This window comes from Camarhynchus parvulus, chromosome 1A, assembly GCF_901933205.1.
Source record: "Camarhynchus parvulus chromosome 1A, STF_HiC, whole genome shotgun sequence".
Classification (NCBI taxonomy): domain Eukaryota; kingdom Metazoa; phylum Chordata; class Aves; order Passeriformes; family Thraupidae; genus Camarhynchus; species Camarhynchus parvulus.
Window position 1 is genome coordinate 8214947 of NC_044586.1, and position 24409 is coordinate 8239355.

The 24409-nt window shown below is 45.7% G+C and overlaps 1 protein-coding gene across 1 annotated transcript in view; it reads right to left on the reverse strand.

The window, feature by feature from the left end:
* Nucleotides 1-9746: 9746 nt before the first annotated feature.
* The window catches only part of LOC115909979 (potassium voltage-gated channel subfamily KQT member 1-like), a 407425-nt gene continuing 392762 nt past the window's right edge, over nucleotides 9747-24409 (reverse strand). The window contains exon 17 of the mRNA XM_030959748.1: nucleotides 9747-9902. Coding sequence (XP_030815608.1) covers nucleotides 9747-9902 — 156 coding nt within the window. The remainder of the gene's footprint in view (nucleotides 9903-24409) is intronic.

Sequence of the window (24409 nt, forward strand, 5' to 3'; positions counted from 1 at the left end):
CCTCCTTTGTCTTTGGTTCAGGTGGCTTGCCCCTTCTTTTCAGAAGCCACGTGAACCTAACCAAGGCTTGGATGTGTCATATCTGCCTGCCTGAGCCCAGGATGGTGAGGGTAGGGAACTCTTTTAAGTGAAGTTTGGCAGCTGTGCTTGGAGCTTCTCTGTCCATAGAAGCCTCACCTGTCACAGGGACTTCCAGGCCTATGACAACCACCATGCCTTGGAAAGAGACCAAGAGGGACGAGAAAAGAGCTGGGAAAATTGGAAAGGGTTCAGAAAAAAGCTCACCAAGGGATCTGAAGCCTATGAAATCTGCCTTGCTTTGGGAGTCATCAGAAGCTCCATGTGTTTTACTCAAGGGAAGACTGCAAAGTGATTTGGTAGAAACATCTGTAAGGGCAGTGACATTCAAGAAAAAGCAAGATGATTTACTCTTAGTTTATCTGTAAGACTCTGTGACTGAAAAATGCCTTTGGAAAAACTTGGTCACCAAATCTTATTTATTTTGTGAAGGATTAATTTCACCACTAGAACAGCAGATTGTCCACCACCGAAAGACTTGACAGCAAATCTGAAGCTTTTCTCCAAGCCGTGGCCTTAGCCAGGCATGATGATCACTGCACTTTTTAAACTCATAGGTTGAATGGAAGTTCGTTTATACATTACTATTATATATTTAAAAATCTGATAAAAATAACAGCAGAATAATAGTAATAGTAAAAGTCTTAGTTAACAAAAAATGGGGATTAGGTGCATGAGTGAGAATAATGAACTACACTGGTGTGTGAATACAGAGTCACAGCATTTTTATTCTCCCTTTTCACTGTCCATTTTGCTGCTCCAAAAATGCCCACTGTCTTCAGTGGAAAAACCTTTGATCCTAGACAAAAAGGCAAGACTTGTCCTTTTAATGCCTTCCTTTCCCCTCTCCCAGTGGATCATCTGGAGGACAAAAAAATGGCAGAGTTTTACCACAGGGGGAGAGGGAGAGAATAACCAGCATCCCTCAAACATTCCCCCAGCATCCCATGAACACCGAGGGAAAAGCAGGGATGCTGTATGCTGGCAGATGCTGGGTTCCACTTGCCTCCTCCCCACCTGTTCCAGCCCCTCTGGAAGTGTGAGATGGGATTTCAGGGAGTGGTGTCCTTGGGGGGTGAGGTGGCAAGGCTCACACAGCCAGGATAAAATGTCCAGGTGCATGGAGTGGGGACGTAAACATTAAAAAAAGAAAGAGGAAAAAGAAGAAAAGGCTCGTGTGTGCATGCACACAAATCAATAAAAAGTGTAATGCATCTTTCTTTAATTAAATCCCACCCTGAACGGGCTGGGCAGCCCCGACCTCTGCCCCTCCAGTTTGCTGACTGGCACAGCTGTTAGTAAATCACCTGCTGGGGCTGCTCTCCAGGGCTTTAAAGGTCATCTGTCAGCCACTGCTGGGGAGAGATAAAGAAGAAAAACAGAACCAAAAAAGTCTGGGATGAAAAAAAAAAGGCACTTTATGAAAGCAAAGCCATTTGAGTGCTCCAGCTTTTCCAGTGTTTATGTTGCTGGCACCTGGGGGTGGGGGGCATTTTATTCATCCAATTTCCCTGATTCTTTTGTATGCATTTTGCCAAGTTTTCAGCTGCTTTTATACTCCTTTTGTTTTAAGCTTTTCTTCCCTGCAGGGAATAGGAATAGCTTGAGCCTGGATTTAGTCCTGTGTGACTGGGTCCCTGTCAGTCACACCATGGTCTCTGCTGGCCTCCTTACCCCCGTGGACATCTCCTCCCCTCACACAGAGCAGTCAGCCCTCACACCCCTCACTCCCTGCTCCAGATTATGCCAGGAGCAGCCAGAAGGAGCTGTACAAGCTCAGCCTGCTCCGTCATTTCCAGCAGCCCGTGGCTCCAGGCTCTCCACAGCAGTCACTTCAAACAGGGCTGCCTGTTGAACTCATGATTTCACCCAAACTGGGGAGCAGGGTGGGTGGAGGGGGGAGCACACAGAGCAGCTCCATCCCAGGACATGAAAGGGCATGATTGTCATAGGTGATTCCTTGCCACAAACCACTCCTTCAGCTGTTCGTGCTTGAAGGGATAAGCTGGCTTTGTGCTTATTCAACACTTTCACTGTCACCCCAATTTTCAGCCTCACGCAAGATGCTGCCAGTGAAAATGATGTTATTTTTGCCAAATGGGTACGTGGGCAAGGCCCAAATAATCTGGGAGTTTTTCCCCACCTGATAATTACTGACATATTTTCAATAGCTTACCATTTTAATTCAGCACTGAACATGCAGCAATATTGTAAGCCATTGATCCAAGTCAGGAAGAAATTGCAGATTCTGCTGCAGTTGCCATTTTTTTTTGCTTTGGGTTCATTCATACATTAAACTTGAGGGAAGCTTAGGGATCTGAGGACCCCCTCAAAGTAGTGCTATTCACAAAATGGATCACAGTCACTGTGATGTCTGTCTCTAGTTGTGTCTAAACTCTGGTTTTCCATGGGATGAAAGCTACTGTCTGCCATGTAATATATGGCTTTGAAGGTCACTGGGAAATTTTTAGTCCAATTCAGAGGTCCAGTCAGGTTAGTGAAACCAGGGGCTTTTTTAAACCTACCAACTGCTTATGGCAAGAGAGCTCAAGCCAAATTCATCCATAGAATAAGTCCATGACTCCAGTGGGTTCATGTCTGCTCTGAATTTCACCTGCTTTGAGCACAGACCCATCAAGGACAAAACCTCTCAGTGCTCTGTGTCTGCAGAAATACTCCCTCTTTTCCCTGATGCTCTTCCACGGGAAGGAAGGACTGTAGCCTGCCAGCTGCAGCCCTTTGGACCAGTTCTGGGTTGATGCTGAAGTTTATTGCCAGCCTTCCTTATCTGGAGGACTGGCTTAGCTGGACTGTGGTGTGGGGAATTGTGATAACACAGAGGGGAGAAGGCACCAGCTCAGTGAAAGGAACACCCATGGCTCTGAGGATGGAGGCTCTGCTGCTCTCCTACTGCACTCTGCCTGTCTCCAGCCAAAGCAGCAGCTCCCTGGGAGTTGGCCAGTGGGGCTGGTGGAGTCCAAGAGTGATAACACTCATGGTGTAGCCAAGCTGAAGAGTTTGGCACAGCACTGATGTGTAACAGGAGCTGTCCCTCGCTCTTCTTGGCCTCCTGACCCGCTATCAAACAAATGGAAACTTGTACTTACAATACCAACCATTAGAAATAGAAAGGAGGGAAAAATCAGTAGCTGGCAGGACCACTTGTTTAGGTTGGAAGAAATGAGCTGTTTAGTGTTTCAGAAAGGGGAAAATTCTCAGCAAAGAAAACAAAGGGAATAAGGACACTGAATCAGGCAATTGTTCTTCTGCACAAGTGGTCCTGTTTCCCCCTCACACTGATGATACAAACCCCAGCCCCTCCACCAGGAACACTGGCTGCTTGAAGGGCCTTGGTGACCAGGGTGCTAACAACCCAAGGTACACAGCTGTAAAGAAGAAAAGCTGCATTTTAGCTAAGCATAAGTAATGCTCAGCAGGTATTTTTGAAATGTGAATTTTCCCCTCTAAGGCTGAGGTGAGTCTCAGGCAAACGCTTCGAGGCATTGTTGTTGAAAATTATGATTCTTTAGTTAAAGAAAGAGCAACCTTTGCCTGTCTGATTGGCCAGACAAGGTACAGCAGTTACATTAATCACAGAGCTCAAAAATTCCCTTCCCCTCACTGCTTATGTCAGGTCAGTCCCTTGCACGCAGTTCCACCCACCCCAGGGGGAGATCAAACAACAGAATGAAGAGTTAAAATTCTGTTCCCAAACCCACATGTGCCAAATCCAAGCCCTGAGACAAATGTGTGTTCAGCCAGGAATCCAGGCAGAGACACTGTACTTTTACGGAGTCATTTGGGAGCCACAGGGAGGGCTAAACACGAGGTAGTAAGTGTTTTGGCAAAACAGCTCCTTGTAGGGAGGATGCTCTTGGCTGTTTCTCTCTTTCCTGTCTAACAGGCACTGTTTGCTGGATGACAGGGAGGGAGCTGCAGGGAGCACATCCCCAGCAACAGGAATCCAGTCCAGAGCTCAGGATCCTCTGGAGGTTAGAAAAGGATGTGGGAAAAGAGATAATGACCATTAGTTAATTAGAGTTTTTTCCTCTCTTTTGGTGTCTAATATTTCCAGCTACCTTGGAGTGCCTTTTGACTAAGAGCAGTGATTTTAACTGTGAAAAAGAGGCTGCTCTTCAGGCTGGTTGAGAGGGATTCAAACCTTTTCCTACCATGGAGGTATCACAGTGCCATCTTGGCTGGGCTATGCTGCAGCTAGAAATGATGTCTGAGAAAGATCTACCCTGGGCCCTTCACCAGGCTTTTCCATGGCCATTACAATGGTTCTAGCATGTACTCCTTCAGAATACTAAATAATGCAGTTTTGATGTTTGGGATTCTTTACCTGGTGGCATTTTACTCCCTAAACCATGGTTTCCTTTTTTATATTGTTCAGATTGCTCAAAAGAGTGCTGAATGAGCTCTGCTGTTTAGAGCTGCATGAGATACAGCACTTCCTAAATGTTTTCTCCGTCCAGACCCTTCAGGGCTTAGGCTGGGAACATCAGTGAGAAGAGAAAACTTCTTGAGCTACTGAGAAAAGAGGCACCAAAAGAGCCCTGCTGATTTGCCATAGCTACTGAGCTGGGAATGAAGCTGTCCTGGTCCTACAGAGATTGGAGGGACGTCCAGCACGGGTTCCTCTGGTGATACCACATCAAGGCAGTTGGATGAAAACATTCAGGGCTGCTGGACAGGCCCATTTCTGAAAGGGGCAGCTGTGTCTGGAGAGTCTTTTCTCACTTTTTACTCTCCAGAGATGAAGAGAGTGTTCCAGATGAGGCAGCAGATTTGTGATCTGTCACCCATATCATCTGTTCTGGGGGCACAGTTACCTTTTCTCAGGAATGAAAACTCCCAGCTGATGGAAGCTGAACTTTTATTTCCCTCACTGCTGCAGCCTTATCATACACAGGACTTTAATCCCACACATCACTAAAGAAATATCACCATTAAAGATCAGAGTACACATCACTTAACAAATATCACCATTAGAGATCTGAGTACACGTTTTGAGATAAGATTGGTTCGTGATATTATTACTGACTATGTAATTATGGAAATGAGAAAATAATCCCCTGGGGCTTTGTTGTAATGACTTCTGAGCATCTTGCATCATCACAGGCAGACAGCAGACTTCAGGATGTCATGCATTATTAGAAGGAATGTGGAAAATCTTGTTTGGGTTGGTGTCGATGTCTCTGGTAAGAGAGGACACCGTGTATCTTCCACAGTGAAACTGGATCAGGTAGAAAACCATGTGATCTTTTGGAAAAAAGGAATCTCATCTTTACTTGAGCTCCTGCACTCTTGCCTTTTGATGCACTGGTGAACTGCACTCCTGACAGCTGCCCCTGCTGAGGCCTTGGGAGACCTTGGCTGCCTGGGCTGTGCTTCTGTTCTGAGTCAAAAGGCAAAGTGGGACCAGTGCAGACGTGGCTGCAGTGCTGCCAGCCTCATGGGCTGTGTCCACTCAGGCATTGTCACTGTCACAGAGGAGGGGCTGCAGGAGTGACCTTGTGAGTGCTCCCTGCTCAGCAGCTGCACTCCCATCCAGCAGAAATGAGTAGGGTGAACACCAGTGAATCAGAGTCAGTACAAATGGAGACAAAAACACACACATGGGTTTCCCCTGGGAATGCTTTCTGTAATTCTGGCTTGTGTTAGAGCCACTGCCAAGAGGGAATGCATGGTAGCACGTGTGTTTGTACACGGAGGAACAAGCAGGACCCTGGGGATGCTGACCAGTCAGCCCCACCTTAGTGCCCAGTAAGATCATGGGACAGATCCTTCTAGAAGTCCTGTTGAATTATATGGAAGACAAGGAGGAGATTTAATGAGACTGAGCACAACTTCAGCAAGTGCAGTCATGCCTGAGTAATCTACCTACCTTCTACAGCAGTGACAACTGAGATCAACTACCTGGACTTCTTCAAGGCCTTTGATAGACTCCCCCTTGACATTGCTCGTTCAGAATTGGAGAGGTATGGATGGAAAGCTAGATGGACAAGGAATTTCCATTGTCTGGATGGTTGCATCCAAAGAGCTTCAGTTTACAGATCAATGTCAAAATGGAAACCAGCAATGAGGGAGGGGCCTCAATGGTCTGTACTGGGAAAAAAACCCTACTTAGTATCTTCCTCAGTGCTCCCTCAGCAGGTTTGTAGGTGACAGCAAGCTGAGCCAGGCATGGATGGCTTGAGGGAAGGGGTGCCATCCAGAGGGACCTGGAGAGCCCTGAGAAGTGGGGCCATGAGAACCACATCAATTTCAACAAGGCCAAGTGCAAATGCATTAATACACAGTTTGTGTGCCTGTACCAAACCATCTTTGCTCAGAAGAAGGGTCAGGAAGTGTTAACCTGTGGTCACATCAGTGCTAATTCTGTGTACTTTTCCCCCTGGGCAATCAGAAAGATTTTGCTGAATGGCAAATGGACTTCTGTCTTAGGTGTGGGTGTGGACATTTTCTTAAGTATGGCTAAGCTATGTTGCTTGAATTTTTTTACCATTAATCTCTTCATATGGTGTGAAAATGGGTGTCTCCCACCACGCTTCTTCCTTCCTCCTGCAATTTGCTCAAGCCACACCCTCATCTCTCCATTCTGGCAATGGGGAGTGTCCTGGTCACAGGTCCTGCCACACTCGTGGTGTCCACAGTGCCAGCTGTAAAGTGGATCCATGGCCAGCACTGCTGGATTTTCAAACCTGTGAAGGTCCAGGCTCTGGCCTCACACAAGACTTGCTGGGGAACCCTGGCTTGAGTTTAAAAAAGACACATGCGCACACACAGATGTGTACAGACAGTCTGGCACACATTCTGTTTTTCTGGAGGGACCACTGCGTGCCTCTTTATCTTCTCCTCCCACCCACTCATCCCTTCTGACACTCACCATAGCTGTGACCACTTGTATTCTATTCAGCTGGATTTTCCAGGCACTTCAGAGTAGTAGGTGTTGCTATATATATAGTGCCGAAACACTTCTGCTGAGGCTGAAGAGTAAGTAAAACACTGTTGCGTTACTTGGTCCACCAAGTGATCAGGATATCCCTCACACAAATATCTGCAGTGTTGCAGAAGGAAATGTCACCTTGTGTTGGCCACAGCTGTCCCTGAGCTCTTCTGCTGAAAGCTGCACTGCTCCCCTTAAGAATCTCGGTGGCAAAAGGATCTCCAGGCAGATTTATTTTCCTTTACCTGTGGCTGATGAAACAGTGTTAACCCTAATTTGATGTCCAGTTGCCATTTAGCTCTGGCTGGCCACAGTCGGGGAGGTTTTATGAAGGACTATTCCAGAAGCTCATGACCCTGACTGGAACCCAGGAGCAGCTCAATGCTCTGGCAATGATTATTTACTGTTTTTCCCATGTTACATGCTGTATTTGGTCATGTTCAGTAACTCTGCAGTAATCAGACAAGATGGAATGGCGGCTTGTCAGCTGATTTAATTAAAACCACATTGTTTCTTTTTTTTTTTTTTCTTTTTTATTGCCTCTCACACATCATTAATATTCTGTCTAAGACGCGCCTGCAATCTAAAGATTGGAATCAGTCTCATTGTGCTCTTTCCAAGCTTGAATTCCCAGACACACAAACCTGGGAAAGAGTTTTAAAGGGACAGGTAATAGTTAGAAATTAATTTGATTACATTGAAATGGACCACTCATTTGTCCAAATAAATGCTTATTAAGGGACCAGTCTTTCAGGTTGCTTTTAAATGCAATGCAGGCTTGGCTTTCACGGATATGAGTGGGAATAGAATATATTTAGGATTTCCCAGGAATCAGGTCTTTGCTCTGCAGTCTTCTGCTCATTCAAATTGTTGGTTATGCAAATATATTAAAAAGAACTCGAGTAAGTAACACAGCACCCATTTTAGCTTGGTTTATTATTTAGGTTTTTAGCAGCAGTGCTGTATTGTCCCTTTTCTGAAGTGCCAGGTAACGTCCATTTCACATTGTTAAGGAAACTCCCCAGCCAGACCATTCCCTCTGGGACTCTCTGGCAGTGGCATTCCCAAGGTCAGAGACTTTTTGGGACTGAAGGCCCTTCCTTGGCCTGGCTCCCCACACACCCCGCTCACATCACACCAGCTTTGCCATGGCAGAGGTGGCAGAGTCCCAGATGTCTCATTCCATGAAGCCACTTGTTCCTGGGGCAGTGACACAGAAACTCCCCAAGCTGCTGCCTCCAAGGAGGGACCCCAGCAGGGGAACCCCTGGGATTTTATCCCATCACAGTCTCCCTGTGGCCAGTCCCCATCTCCATGTCCATCCACCTCGCTGCCATCACTTGTTTCCATCTCCCTTGTTGTCCAAAAGGTCAGCAATTCCCAGCTGCTGCTGTGTCTCAGTGTCCATTCACCTGGCTGGCTGTGCCCTGCCTTTGTGCCCTTTGGCACCCCAAAGGTCAGCAGTTCATCCTCTTGTCCTGGGCTCCACGCAGAGCTCAGCCTGTACTTCAGTCTGCATTTAAATCTGCATCTCAGCCTGCATTTCCCCCTGCAGCTTGCCAGCCCAGCTACCTGCACCAGAGGTGTTCCTCAACAACAGCACGGCAGCCAGCATGTGCACTCGATTTACAGCCAGATTACAAGGCAAAAAATAAATCTAGCATTTAAAATTATACACAGCAGTTTATTTAAACAGCCATTAACTTTCATCAACAGTGTGTGCATTTCTGTTTTCTTTAAGGAGCCCTGCCACTCTCAATCACAGCTGCAGCCCTCCTGCAGCACCCTGCTCCTCGGTGGCTTTAACCCAGCTTCACAGATAGCTCATAGCCAATTACCATACAGGTTCCTTATGTTAAAATTAAGGCAACCGGAGTCAACAACCTCTGCTGAATGAAGGTAAAAGCTTGAGAACGTTTTGCATAACAGTCATCAGAGTAGCTGATAACTATTACAGTGTTCTGGTGAAGTAAGCCTACGCAGATCCTATCTCTCCTGCCTGTCTGTTCCAACATGCATCTCATCTCACTGGCAGCCCTTTGCTTTAATTAGCTGAAGTCTCTGCTTCAGCCTTTCATATGTCAACCAGCCTGTGTACACTTCCATATTTTTAATCAGTAGCCTGTTGTCTTTACTTTGTCATTCGCACTAGCATATAAATCTGCCCTTCTTATGATCCTCACTGCTTGGTAGAAGTCAAAACATGCTGTTTAATTTTCCTGTTCACTGATTTCCATTTGTTTCATGTTCAAATGCTGGCTCCTTTCCCCCTTTCGGGCATGCTGTGAGCATTAAACTTAGTGATTAAATGCCAAAAGAACAGTTCTTTTCCCCTTCCGTGCCCACAAATGGGTCATCCTAACCCTGGCTGGGATGCTTCCCTTGACAGCGTGCCCTGTGCCTGTGTGCTCAGCCCGAGTGGGGCTGGGGGATGGGAGCTGGGCTGCTGCTGTCTGGCAGAGTTCAGCTAAAATAAAATAAAACAGGTGCAGAACTTATGTGCTCTCCTAAGGTCGTGACTGGCTTCTTGCTGTTTCTTCTCTTTTTTTTTTTTAATTTTTTTTTCAGGTTTTTTTCCTCATTAATCTACTACTGCAGATTTTTCATTTATTTCATTTATATTTCATGTCACCCATGACACAGATGAGGACACCAAGACTGAGAGATACCCGGACATGGAAGAGCAGGAGGGTCACGTGTGGCTGTCCCCTGGCTTTCACATTTCCTGGGTCACTGGGGGGGACTCTGTGGGTGTCTGGGGATGTCTGACAGGCGGGGTGGTTGCCCCTGGCATCTGTGCCTGTGCCTGATCCCCCAGCTGAGCCTGCAGTGTGCTCAGGATGTCATCCAGCTTCTGGTCCATCTGCATGACCTGTTAGGGAATCAGAGAGCAGAAGAGCTGTCAGATGGTTGCAAATGCTTCTGGTGAGAGGCATTCCAAGGCCAAAAGCAAGGAAAAAGCCTGGCAGGGAGCATGGGCATCTGAGAGCCACCCAGTCCCTGAGTTTTATCCAGCCTGCTGCTCTGGAGCAGATGACACTGCAAAGTCACAGGGACAATGGCAGCAGAAGGACAGGACATTGCTGGCCTGAGGACTCAATTCGAACATTTTGTCTCTCAGCCTTTTCCCAGGCTTGATGATGATGCATCCTGCAAATATCTGCCCTGAAACTCTCCTTCACTCCTCGGTTTATTGTGAATGTTTTTTTCCCAGTACCTCTCCCAGCCTTCACCACCCTTGCTTGTAGGACATCATGCTTTCCATTACTGTCCTGGGAAATGGAGCAGCCGCCCCTCCCTTCACACTGTAAATAGATGCCTCAGTGATACATGCTACAGTCAGAGATCCTACCAGATAAGGTGTTTATTCCCATGCATTTTTAGGAGGATAGACTACTAAAAACCTCATATTAACACCAATGACTTCATTAAAAAAAAAAAAAAAAAGAAACAGCCATTCTATAGGAAGACATGCTAATTCCTTCTCTCATTTCTTTGCTTTCTAGCTGAAATTTCTCAGCTGTAGTCCCTAGTAGAGGAGTCTTTCCTAATTGTTATTATTATTATTATTAAACAGGGAAAAGCAAATATGAATTTTTAAAGGGAAGCTGCACTCATGCTTCCTAGTATTTTTTAGGTTCTGATATTTTTTTTAGGAGCACATAGCTGGCATTATCCCCTTGTGCTGGTAGGGCTTGCCTTCACTGCAAATGGCTCCCACTCACCTCAGCATCACCCAGGGGGACAGGCTGGGGGCTGGGGGCTGCTTGACTTTGCTTCAAAGGCAGAACTATGGCCAGCATCATGTAATCAGCTGGGATCACTTCTAATGATGCTTGAACACAGTGCAGCTTTGTGTTATAGATGAGCCCAAGAAAAAGGAGCATTTTGAGGAACATTGAATGGTTCACTTTACAGTTATCTGCTGTGAAACTATGAGCCTCTGCAAACTGTGATCTGTCCCAGTGGGTCTAATAAACTTTGATAGCAAACCTTTTAGAGTGATATCAGATCTAAACTGAGCTTTCATTAAAAAGGGAGGCAGAGAGAATGAGAGGGAGAGAGAACGATTCCAGCCTTTTTCTGTGCAAAGATAGCTTTGGAAATAGCCATTGGCAGCATGGACTGAAAGCTTAGCAGGCTGAGATTGCTTTAAAAGCCAAGGCAAGGAAAATCACCTTATCCACTTTTCTCTCTTCTGTCTCTTCTCACTCCAAGTGTTGGCTCCCCTGTGGGCCCCTCAAACCTCAAGGTACCAGGAGCTTATTCAAGTTCTATCTCTTTGGTAACCACTATTCTCTCCTAAATACAACCTGCTGGGGAAAGAAGGAGTAGAGAATCTCTGCTACATCCTAGAGGGAGAGATGTGCTGACTCTCTTCCATTTCTATATTTAGAACTGCTAGCTTCTGGTAAGAAAAGCCCTTCTCCCTGCCTCTGTTTAGGTGTGGGTCTGGGTTATCTGAGGCAGTGTTTACAAGCAAGAAGGGAGTGTTTAGGACGTGGGTTGGGCAGCAGAGACCCTCACTACAATTTCTGCCTTCCAGGTGCATGGCCAGCACTGCCTGAGTGGTCAATCACTGACAAAAGCACTGACATTGCTCTGTCTCAGGCACAACAGCCCCAAATTCTGCTCAGCACTGACTTGGCTGAGAGTCTGAAAGTCACTAGTGGTTTAAGGGTTAAGCAGCATGGAATTAATTTGAAAACCACAGCCTTTATTTTCTCCTCCATTCTTGAAAAGCCTGTTTGGCTGATGCTGGTAATGACTCAACAGAATCTTTCTTAAGCAGAAATGTTGCTGCAGAGCAGAAACCAAAGCAGAACTAATGTATTGCAATAGGGTACAAAGAAGTGTAGGCAGGGAAATGGGATCAGGCAGATGAAAGCTCTTTTGGGGCTTTCTTTTGTGAGGCTTTGTTGATTTTGATCTGCACGCTTTATCTTAGATAAGCTATGCCTGCATATTCCATATCATTTAAACTCTGCTGGATTTCACTGTATTTTGCCAGCTCAGTGAAAGAATGTGACAGGGAATAATTCTGTGCACTCTATTTTCCAGGAGAAGAGGAGGGTGGAGAATATTCATTTGTAGGGATGGAAATCCTTACACAGGGGAGTAGATGACACTACACTTCTGTCACACCTTCCACATGAGGATCAGTAAATATTTCCTGAACGCCAGCAAACAAAACTGCACAGTTCTCCTGGGTCAATCATACCCAGGAGGGTTTTCATGATAATTTTTGAGATTAGAAGCAGAAATTAGGTGCAAAAATTAAGTGGCCTATGTAGTCAGCACCTTGTGGAATTGGAGGTTTTTAAAGAAGGGTCTGATTTGGAGGCTGGATAACTCTGACCAGGGAGTGGCAAAGAAGAGCTGGGGACACTTGGCCCCAGGTCAGTCGGATGACTTGCAGGGTTAGAGGAGTTTTCACGTGTGTGAAGGTTTTTTCCACAGGAGGATCCTGGTTTCAGGTTTCTCCAAATCCACCTCACAGCTCTGACTTTTCCCTAAGCCCAAACAGAAGTTGCCTGTTTTGAGCAACACCCCCAGGCAAACGCTGGGAAAGGGTTAAACAGAGCAACGTGTTTTTCAGATAAGTAAAGTGAGAAGCCATCCAGAGCTGGCTGCAGAGTTTCCAGAGAGATGTGATATGGCCCTCCCTGGCTCAGTGGAGACAGGTGAGCTTGGCAGCTGTCCATGGGCAAATGGCAACAAAACTCCCCTTCTCCCACCTCACAATAGCGCTCCGGAGATGATCTATAAAATTGTTAAAATGCTTTTATATCCTTTCAACTGCCCTGTAGAAAGGAGACTTGCAAAAGCAGTTTAAAATATTGCACTGTTGTTATTGGGACTATGAGGAGAGCTGAAGGAGTGTTGAAATGTGTATTTATTCTGACATCCCCCTGTGAAAAGGGGCTGGACTCCATGGTGACAGGCAGGACTGTTAGAAAAAAAAGCGAAAAAAAGCAAAGAGGCACAGCAAGCCACAAAGTCAGTCAGACCATGGGGCTCAAGGTGTCCCTGCCCTTCACCTTGAGCACCAGATTGGCTTTCAACACCCATGGGCTGTTTGAGGATACTTTGAGCCTCTGTTTGTGAGAGTTGGTGATGCTTAAATACGTCTTTTTACCTCAGGTGACTCCTGCTGCAGAAAAGGCTTGTGGAGAAAGACCCCTGGCGTGGCAGCAGGGCAGATGAAGAGGGCTGGGTCATAATGGGGGTTTGCCTCATGCTGGTCAGATTCCTAGCTCCCATGAGGGTTTTTTTTTTCCTGACATATTTTGCACACACAGACCATAAACAAAATGCATGTGTGGAAAACAGTTGGAGTAGCCACACGGTCTCCTCCAACTGCCGTCACTTTAGGCCAGGAAAATCCCTCCCCCTGTTGGTTTGCTGACACCCCTAGGTCTTGTCTATCTTTTAAATATGATTTATGGAGGCTGGGAAAGCCAGTAGCAATTATGTGCACAACACATTGACTTGAACTATTTCCAGAGAGGCAGCAGAAGGGGAAGATGGTCTGCTGGAGCACTGGAGTAAATCTGCAAACCCACAAACACACTCACATGTTGCTAAGTCAGTGAAGCTTTACATGAACAGCTTAACCCCAAAGATTTCATAAATTTGCTGTCACCTCCTGGAGGCTCTGCTCTCTCCCTCCCTGCCTCCAAAGCACCAGAGGCCTGAGCTCAGCCCACTGAACACCCCTTGTCTAGCAGTGGAGAACTCTGTGCTCTCCAACTCTGTGCTCTTGGCTTTACCATTCCTCTGTTTCCAGCCCTTGCTGCAGCTCCTGCTCCTGAGATAGCTCCAATGAATTAGGATCCATTCTCTGACTTAAACACAGCTGCCTGAAGGGTTTTAACACCAACTGCTTGGAAAAGAGTAGTTTGATAGGATTTATTTTGTATGGACAGAAGTGTGCATACGAACCTTAGTCTGCCATGACTGCAGGTATGTGTTTCTGATACTCCCAGCTTGTTATTTGTGATAGGTCACCTAAGGCCAGTTTGGTATTAATGCAGTAAAATCAGATGTGATTTAGCTGAACTGGTGCAATCCATTTTATGGATGCTTCCATTTCTGACTCATGTGACAAATTGATTTAGCTTAAGCTCGTTATCCAGAAATTTGTACCATTTTCACATATTGACCAGATCTGTCACATGTTTCTTCTCATTCCAGATGGTGGATTGATTTGATTAGATCCTGTGTTTAGCTTTATATGCACATCTGGTCTTGTAGCTTCTCTCTGCCTACAGTTACACCCAATTATTCAAACTAATTGCCTATTGTACACTTCGAAGCCTGAATTGTTTGTTTTAGGAATTGCTTTATTTTTTAGCGTGTGGATTTATTGCTGCCCAGAGACTGCTGATTCTGGGAAGGGACATCTTTTGTCTACAGCACTGCCTGCAAAACTGCCTCCCTCTCACCTTGCTTGTCCTGTTAGAGATATTGCACTGAGGTGGAATGCTGAATCCACTGAAACTTTTTTCCCCCTTCAGCAAGGCCAGACAACGTCAGTGTTGACACAGCCTGTTGGTAGCTGTGAGGAAACCAATGGCCACAGCAGGCACAGAGACTGGGACTAGCCTGGGGAGATTTCTCTTGTGCAAGGTGTGGCTCTGGAGCAAGCTCTGCTCCAACCAAGTGCTCATGGATGTGCTTGAAGCATGTGAAGAGTCTTCCTGAGTTCACCAAATATTTAAGTGCTTTGCTGGAGTGGAGCCAGAATGGTCAACAGTTTGCAGGATTATACCTTTAGGATAAGCTTTTGGAGTCTCCTAAGTACTCAAACACACATATGCCCAGAGATATATCTACACCACCATTTCTCAGGTCTCTGAGGAGTAATAATTGTCATCTATCATGACATCCTTCTGCAAAAAACCTTGGCATTCATATTAGCAGAGAACTAGCAGCTTGTGTCTCTTAAACAACAGGGGGGCTTTGATGAACAGGATCCCATGAACAGGATCCCATGAACTGGCTGGTTTTGGGATGAGCTGTGACGGGGTTGGAATTGGCGTCAATTCTACAACGATGCTGTAGGAAAAAAAGCAGCACTGCCAGGTGGGACAGACACAGGGAAGCACCTCACAGTGGGACATCAGTGTCCTGTAGCCAACTGCCAGCACCAGCTGGCCCAGCTGTGAGCTGTGCTCCCCTTGCTGGGCTCTGCTGAGGTGCAAACAGCACGGAGACACCAGCTCCACACCAGGAGCTCTTGCCAGTGACCTCAAAGGTCAGGTAAACAGGTACGTGAGTAGAACCTAAATAAGCTCCACTCCCATGTTGTTCTGGCAGATCCAATTCTTCACGAACACATAAAAATATATGAACCACCAGACTGTCATGTTTGACTTATTCCGTGTACCCCTTAGCAGATATCAGCTGTTTATTTTCATTCCATGGGACTTATCTGGATAACACCACCATTTTCCAGGCCTCCCTTCCCTTCTCCCAAACATCCCCACCCATTCTTAGGTCAGGTGTTACAACCTCTGTCGGCCTAGGGTATGGTAATCTTTATTTTAAGTATAGCTTCATTTATTTTGGTTTCCATCTACCTTTCCTGTTTCAATGAAAGCACAAAGTCTGTCCCCCTGCCCTGTGCTCCTGGGGTATTTCCTGCCTGTACCCTCTCAGTGAGCATTTTATTTTTGCATTTCCCATGCCACAGCTGCACTGATGAAGCTCCCCAGTAAGATCTGTGTCTGTGGTTGGTGTTTTTGGTGTAAGATGCCTTTTGCTAAGCAACTATCACAAGCTGAGCCCTGGCTTTCTAAAGCAGGCCTGGTCAGCACACAGATTATGTGTTACTGCTTTGGGGAAGGTGTGATTTATTTTTTTAAGATGAATCCTTGCTTCCTAAACAAATGAGGTCTGGCTGATGATGTATCTGTGTGTATATTGCTATGGCAGCTTTGGATTAAGCTGGCCAACTTCAGACACATTTGCCAGAGAATCCTTGCAGATAAGAAGTTGATACAGATTTCTGAAAGTTTGCCACTTGTGCAGAAGACAGACATCCAAATTAGTGCCTCTTTGAAGGAAGGGCAGAAGAGGAAGGTGAACTGTATTATTAGACCCCAGAGAATCCACACAGGATGCCCTGACCACAGGAAAAGCTTTATTCAGCTCTTGCCCCTTATTAGCCTCGGATAATCAACCACAAAATAGAGAGTCACAGGAAACCAGGCAGCACAATTTCTACTGCTCCCAGAAGTACTTGTTTCTGGCTCAAGGCATTCAAGTGGTGCCACTCTTTGAGTGGACACGAGGGTACCTTCCCACAGCAGCTGCACCCAGCTGCCAGCTGAGCTGGATTCCTGTGAGAGCTTGTCCCCTTTTAGCTCTTTCCATGTGCACCTGCCTGTCTTTGTGTCTGCAGCCAGTGCTTTCTGGCATTTGGAATTTGTTCTCCCCAGCAGGTGAATGGGACTTTGCAGAACTCTCTGTCTCCTGAGCCATGGACATAAATGGATATTTTTATCATTGCAGGACGTTTTGTTCCTCACCCTCCTCTGGATCCTGCTCAGATCCTCCCTGTAATCTTTGCCATCTCTCCCTGTGACATGGCTGCTCTGCCACGCCCGGGATGACGCACTGCCCTGCCATTTCTCAGCTCCTTGCATTGTGTGGCTGCAGGTCCTGCTCAAAGCCAGCCTGGAGACAAACAACAGGCAAAAACAACACAGCCAGCCCGGCCTCAGAAGTGGATCTGCAGCCTCTGTGAGTCACGCTGCAATTTCACAATAAAGCCACCTTGTAACTTATGCTCCAAGACGCTGATTAATTTAATTTTTCAATCTCCAAACAATACTGGACAGAGAGGAACAATAAAAAGGAAAAGCAGCACTGAGTACTCCAGTGGTGCCAAAGGAGCACTGAGAAAGGAGTGACCTTAAGCCTTTCACTCAGCATTTTAGATGGGTGTGATGGACTTGGTGTTTGCATCTCACCTAACCCCTTGAATAGATGGTATCAAGCCTTCACTTTGGCTTTTTTGAGCTCAGATAAATCCCCTCCGTGAGAATGACATCTAACCACACCAGCCTCATGGCTAGATAGGGTTCACCAGTTCCTGCCAGGGGGAGGTCGCTTTGGGCTGTTTCTTTTCAGTTTAGTTGCAAGAATAACTTGCTGATACTGAACCCAGTGGGAGAATTCCCTTAATCCAGCCCTGCTGACCTGACATACCTGATGGACTCTGAGTGCCAAGGTAACTTTCATGCACTTCATCACAGCTGTTGATGCACAACTGCTCTTCATTCACACAAATATCCCTGCTTGAGATTATCAGCCCATCTTTACTTATAGGGTGGTGAGAAAGGCAAAGCGAGAGGGGGAGTGTTGTTATTGGGAGGAGCACAGGCATTATGGTGATGGAGATTTAGATAGCAAGACATGTAGGTACTAGAAAAGTTCCAGGCAGCTCTTGTAGGGCTTGACCAGGAGTTCTGAAACCCAAGATCCAGTCTAGACCCCAGGCCAGCCTCTGTGCACTGAGCACAAGCCACATCCTGCGTGAGCATTATCAATATTTGTTAACCATGTGGATCACATAATCTGCCCTTTTTCTGTCTTTCTGACATGAAATCACTTGAAATTGGATAGGTTTCAGTCTTGGAACAAAACAAAAGACAAACAAAAAGGTAGCAGTAATCTAATGTGGGGGCTGAAATGTTGGCTGTAGGAAGGAAGGAAGTTGTGCTGGAAAAAGAAGTTTGGTCCCAGTTGGCAGAGGACAGGATGAGAGAAGATAGTGTCTTTGCCTTTCCTGGTGTTGGCTCTGTGAGGATTGACATGGACACGGCAGAACAAGGTTGGAAGGGTGGTGTGCTGGTCCTGCCAGGACAAAAAAGGTGACCAGGAAGCAAAAGGGTGATTGTCTGGGGATCAGAGGGTGTCACTGGGAGGTCACTGTCCGGGCCTCTCTTTTCAGCTTACACCATTTTAGCCAAACCCTGTAGCCAGACTAAGGGCTGGTCTGTGGGCAGATTTGTGCTGCTGTCAGAAAAACCAAGCTCACAACATGCCCTGGCCACTGGGGAGCCTGTCCTGGGCCCTCATTTTGCTGTGCCCTGTTTCGGTGAAATGAATCCCAGGAGAAGCTGACTTGTGAAGGTCCTGGGAAGTGAGAGCTGGGCCTTTGCACCATGAGCTGCTGTTGAACAGGTCAAATGAAAACTTCTGCCCTCATTCCTTCTCTGCTGAGCATGGGACATGTCTCTGGGGTTGCCTTTACACAGCACACTCACTGAAAGTGCCACAGCCTTTGAAGGTGCCACAGGACTTGGCACAACGCTCACAGGGTGGTTGGAGGGAGAAGCTGCAGAAGCACAGGGTGGTGTTAGGTGTTTAAATAGCCAGGATTACAAAACACCACTGTTTCCTCATTAAAACACAGAAACTCAAAGCAAGTGAAATATTATCAGGCAGTGCTGATTGAGGGTGTAGCAGTTCTTGATTCTGACTGACTCAACGTGCTTTGCTGAGCCCTTTGGTTTTAGCCTGTCTGGCTTTATCTGTCATTTGATGGATTTTACTGGTTTGCTGGTTTATTAACAGCATATGTATTTTTAATGAGTTCTTGAAAAAGTCATGGCAAGTGGGTGGACTCTGGACTGCCTTGTCCAGATTTGGGGCCACCGTGCCCGGGTGCTGAGGGTGTCCGTCTGTCTGTCTGTCTGTTCAACCACACCAGGCCACAGCATTTGATCCCAGATCAGCAAAACCCACAGGTTTGGACAGTGCAGGAAAAACAACAACACAGCAAGGAACAGTTCATGACTTGATGTGGGATTGCTCAGCACCTGGAAGAGCCTGAGCAATTCCAGCACAAACCAGTGCAGGAATTGGCTGTAGCTGCAGCACTGTGTGTGCAGGGCAGCAGAAGAGGCTGCAGGGACAATGAATTTGGCCAGATTTGTCTTTTTCCCCTTCCCAAGCTAGAGAATTCATTGCATAGTATGTTCTGTAGCTAAAGAGATGTCCATGGCCATTTAAAACACTGACTGAGAACAGAAGACTTAGCACAGCAGATTTCCCAAACCCGGAATCTCAGCAGCGGCCGTTTTCCATTTCTTTCGTGCTTGAAAAATAAGCGAGAATTTTGAAAAATCAGCATGGCTACATCCCCAGGGGAGACTCAAATAAAGCATTAATTAAAGCAAAGAAAGGGAGGTGTCTTATTTGAACTCTGCTGAGCTGGATGGATTACCTATGAAAGCTGGCAGTGACAGGACAGCTGTGTGAAGAAGCCTGTGGCAGAAGCACCGGTGTCTTACACAAACAACAGGAGACAGGGCGGGAGACACAGAGCCATAATTGCCAGATAGATTTCTTCCTCATGAGGCACTTGCTAAGTCAGCAGAAACCTGCCTCAATTTTCTGTTGCAAGGCACTGTGCTGTTAATTAAGGGGGAAAAAAATATTCAGCTCTGCCTACTATCGCTTTTACAGCTCTTCAGCCTTATCCTGCAGGGAATACTGCCAGGGGAGACCATTCTATACCATATATATATGTATTTATATAAAATTTTTCTCCTCCATGTTTCTTCTTTTTTTTTCATGTATCACTGCAGAGAAAAAGTACAGCAATAATAAAAAGGGACATGTATTAACATGAACATGGAGGTGTGGGAATATGAGAATGGCCCAGTGAGATTTCACTGTCCCAGCATTTAGTGGAACCATTTAAACCAGTGCTGCAGTTTAATTAAGATTTTGGGTTACTGGCTCGGTTGAGGTTCTAGAGGTAGAACTGGGAAGCCATGGAAATCTTTATGCAACTTTCTGCTATGAGGGAAAACATATATTTTTTAGGTCAGAAAGCTAAAATCCGTTAATAAATCCAATAATCCAATAACAAAAGAGGAATAAGCTAAAATTCATTAATAAAATAGGTAACACTCGTGACTGCTGAGAACCCCACAGATTTAATTGCTTACAATAAGTAAGTAGCTACATCTACTTATAACAGAATTATACAAATCTTTGAGGTGGGAAAAGACCTTCAAGATCATCATGTCCAAGCTTTGATTTACTTTTATTCAGCTTTAACTGTGACTTTGATCTACTGGATCAATATAATCTATATGTCCATATTTTGAAATGCCTGGGGTTATTGCCCCCAGTCTGGGTGCCAGGGCCATGGATGCCTCCTCCTCCATGCTGAAGTGATCATTTTACTGCTTGCAGATAACACAGGAGCAGAAGGAAAAAGCAATAGCCCCAAGAAGAGGGTTTTATGCTGTGCTCCAGTTGAGGTATGGTGCACCCCATCAAAAAAAAAATGGAGTTTCTCACCCTTCTTCCCCTTACCTCTGGCACAGTTAGCTGAAATGTCCATGGTAAGGCAAAAAATTGGGTTTTTTCCTAGGAATTTGAGCTAAGGTTTTAATTACTGTTAATAAGGATGTGGATTTTCTGTCCTGCAAAAAGATTAAGAAAAAATTCTCCAAGCCCCCAGAATGTGCCAAGCCTGGGTACAAGTAAACTGTTTCTTTGCCATGCAATCTAATTTCCCTCCTTTATTATTTGCTAATGATCTGCAGAAGACAAAAATTGCTGTGAAATACATGATCCCCTCCCCTTTCATTTCGAAAACACTGAGAAACCTCCATTCAAATCTTTGGGGTTTTTTTGCTCGTTATTCCTGAAAAATTCATCAAAATCAATATGACTCCTTGTACTGCAGCAGATCCTGCAAATTTTGCCTGGGAAGGGACTTTTTGATGTAAGAGCTCCTGCCAGCTTTAGCTCAGAGACTTGCACCTTAGAAGAAAAATGCGCCAAAAGCACACAAAATCAGAGAGGAGGGGAAAGAAAGAGTTGCCCCATCCTTGGGCTGTTTGGCTGCAGAGACCTCACTGCTCTTGTGGGGTTTCACCTCCATGCCCAGCCCTGGCAGGAGAGGCAGAGGGGAGCAGGACCCGTGTGCACAAGGGGGTAAGAGTGAGGATTTGCCCATCTGTGGTGCCAGCCAAAATGCTGTGCCTTCCCCAGCCCTCCTCAGCCTTTCCCAGGGCCCTCCCTCCCCAGGCACTCACAGGGATTACTCAGCTCAGGGTGGTGCCAGGGCAGTGCCCTGGGTCAGAGCGGGATTTTGGACATGGCTCTGTTTACCCACATCACTTGGGCATGGCCAGTGAATGTGGCAATCTGAAACCCTGTTTGAAAGCCAGATGTGGTGCTCAGGAGTGGATCTGCTTGGGCAGCTGGGGAAGATTAAATCCTCTTGCTAGCCACAGGGCAGCATGGGGTGGCACTTGGGACATTAGGCAGAGCTGAGAGAGGCTTTTGTAGTAAAACCAAAAACTTTGCTGGACCCCAAAGTCTGCAAAGGTTCAGGAACCTTTCAGTAAACCTGGACCAAGCAGATTTATAATTTCAAGGAGGAACCTCTTAAACCACCCTGGTATATGCATGATTTTGAACCCAGACCCGGCCACGCTTGGCACTTTGGAAGTTTTGCTTTGGGTTTTTTGCATACAAATCCAAAACACAATGTAGACTCAGCAGGGAGGAACCGATGCAGACCAAAACTGCTGAGTTTAGCACAGCTCTAATTATAATCTCTTCACAGTGCTGGTTTTATTTATTATTGTTTGTACTGTGGAAGCAGCGAGGGGCTCCAAGCAGCTCTGGGGCTGCACTGTGGAAAAGGCAGGAGAAGGAGACAGCATCCCCAGCCTGCAGAGTGCATATTCTAAATAAACAAAAAAGATAAAGAATGAGGGAAAGACACAAAGCACGTAAGCAGAGCGATCAGGGGGTGCTGGCAAGACAAGGCTTTTCTTTGCGCCTCTCTCACCCACACACAAAATTGTGTTTGTTTGTACTGTAAACATTTTGGGGTCAGGGCTGCATTTTCCAAAATGTTTAGGGAGAGAGGATGCAAGAAATGTGTGGAGAAATGGAGGTGCTGAGGGCAGCTGCAGCAGCAGATCAGCAGCGCATGGGACCAGTATGCTGGATTTTGGCAGTGAGGGTGGGAGTAGGAGGAAGGTGATGGGGAGGGAGGGCAGAGGAGGAGGCTGACTGCCCTCCTTAGCTTGGGTCAGGTCAGAAAACCCACTCTGACAACCTGGGACGAGTCACCAGAGCACTCCATGCTGCAGATTCCTCTGGGGTTGAGCAGGGCTAAAGTGGCATGATTCTTCCTTGGTGTAAAGTGCTCTGAGATACTCAGGTGAAAGGTGCTGAATGTATGCCAAGATTTATTTTTCATAAACCTCTTCACATATTCTTTTCACTTAGGCCAAGTCAAGGCCTAAAGCCAGGAATTTTAGAGAAACATTCTTCTCTCTAATTATATATACACATATATATATGAATATAAAAATACATTTGCAAAAGAGGCCAAGGTATACTTTTTCAAAATGAAACCTTAAGTTAGATCTCCTAAATCTATATATAGGATCTTAAATGAACAGCCAGATTTAAAATCAGGACACTTCATTAAAACTGAGTTCAGGAGTCCAGCTATAAGTTCATACTTGAAGATGTTTTGCCACAAGCTGGCTGAAAGTTTCATATCTTAAAAGAAGTTTTTAATGTCTGGTTTTGTTTTTTATTTTTTTTCCTCAAGGATTTAGGTGAAGGTCTGGGCCAGTTATTTTATCCCAGTTATTCACCATTCTGCAACTATTAATTAAAACAAACAGCTCTCTGAAGCTATTTCTCACAATGGGGAAGATTTATATCTTGAAACTGAAGCTTGTTTTTACACTATTTTCTACACTGCGTAAACATCCAAGGTTGTTATTGCAGCAATCACCAACACAAGCTCTCAGAGCTCCTTGCCAGGCTTGTGATATTTATTGTTTGAAAAGCCCCAGCTCCTGGAGTGAAGTGATTAGATGAGAACCTCAGCTTTCAGTTCAAAAAAAAAAAAAAAAAAAAAAAAAAGAAAAAGTAATTTTGAGAGAAACGGGAAACCATGAGCAGAATGCAGAGTCAAGGGTCCAAACATCAGAAAGGAGAGAAAAAAAAAAAAAACTCCACATGTGTTATTATTTTTTAAAGCCTAAGGACACTTAAACCAAGCTCCCCCTTACAATCTGGCAGAGGGGGGCTGACTCATGGCTTGTGGCTGCCAGGGCATGGCCGTGGCAGGGGTTACTCATCACCCTGGAGCGCCCAAAGGTTTTTCCCCAAGGGGCTGCTCACCCTCTGCTGAGCTGCATGTGGTTGTACTGCCAGGTGCTGGGCTCCAGCCACTTCTATTTTCATTTTATTTTTTTCCTTTTTCCTTTCAAACCAACTGTACTGAAGCATTCGTTTATGAAAATATCCTGCACAAGGAATTAGCACCGACTTGGCAAATAGAGACAACAGGTCAACTCCTGGTCCTTCCAAATCTTACAGGATCTCTTTCAGCTTTCAAAAAAAGAAGAAAAACAGAACTATTCAAAAGTCTTGGCTGCTAAATAGTCACTAAGGCCATAACAATGTAAAAGCAAATGTAAATATTATGTGATGAAATGTATTTTTCAAAAAGCAGGTTTTTTCTCAGCAGTCAGATGGGCTTTGTATACAGTGGGATGATTCATTCCTGAAGGTAACTCCAGCCCATGAAACAACCCCCTACATATCATGGCCTAAAATATCTGTTTTATACAATGCTTTTACCTTGTGAAAGCTCATTCAGCCTCCTGATTTATTTTACATTTAAGGCTGTACTTCTCCCTGCTCTGCTCTCCACAAACCCTCGGGGGAGAGGGGAAAAATACAGAGCAGAATCCTGGCTAACTCCAGTGTGACTAAGGGGCATTAGTATTGGAAAACCAATGCAAGGAGTGTAACAAAAACACAAGCAGGAGAAAAACAAGAATACTTCTACATAGCAAAATAGCACGTGGTGAAACCTTTCGTACACAAAAGGCAGGGTGGGTCCCAGATGGGGCAGCAGAGAGGAGTGTGGTCTTTTCAACTAGCTGAATGTGCAGCCCATAGCCACGGTGCAGACTGTGTGGTTTGAATTTATTCATTTACAGGGGTACAATTCCCACCTCTCTTCAGGGTGCAGTTAAACCTGATTTCTTCAAAGTGTGGCTTCAGGAATTAGTTCAGCTATAGACCAGCAACAGATGCAGTCACAGCTCAGAGGAGAGATAAACCTCCTCTTGCAGGAGTGAATAGATGCCAGAACACTCTGAAATCCCCCTCTTTACCAGAGAACCTTGCATTATGAATGTGTCTCTCTACTGGGGCTCGGGTTATGCCTGCAATAATGACCCAGTATTGTCATATCTCTTTCAGACATACTTTGTGAGCTGGTGGAAGACAAATGTTGGACACACCAGTGCTGTCAGCTGCTCCAGTACTCTTCAGGAATGCCATTCTTCCTATTCC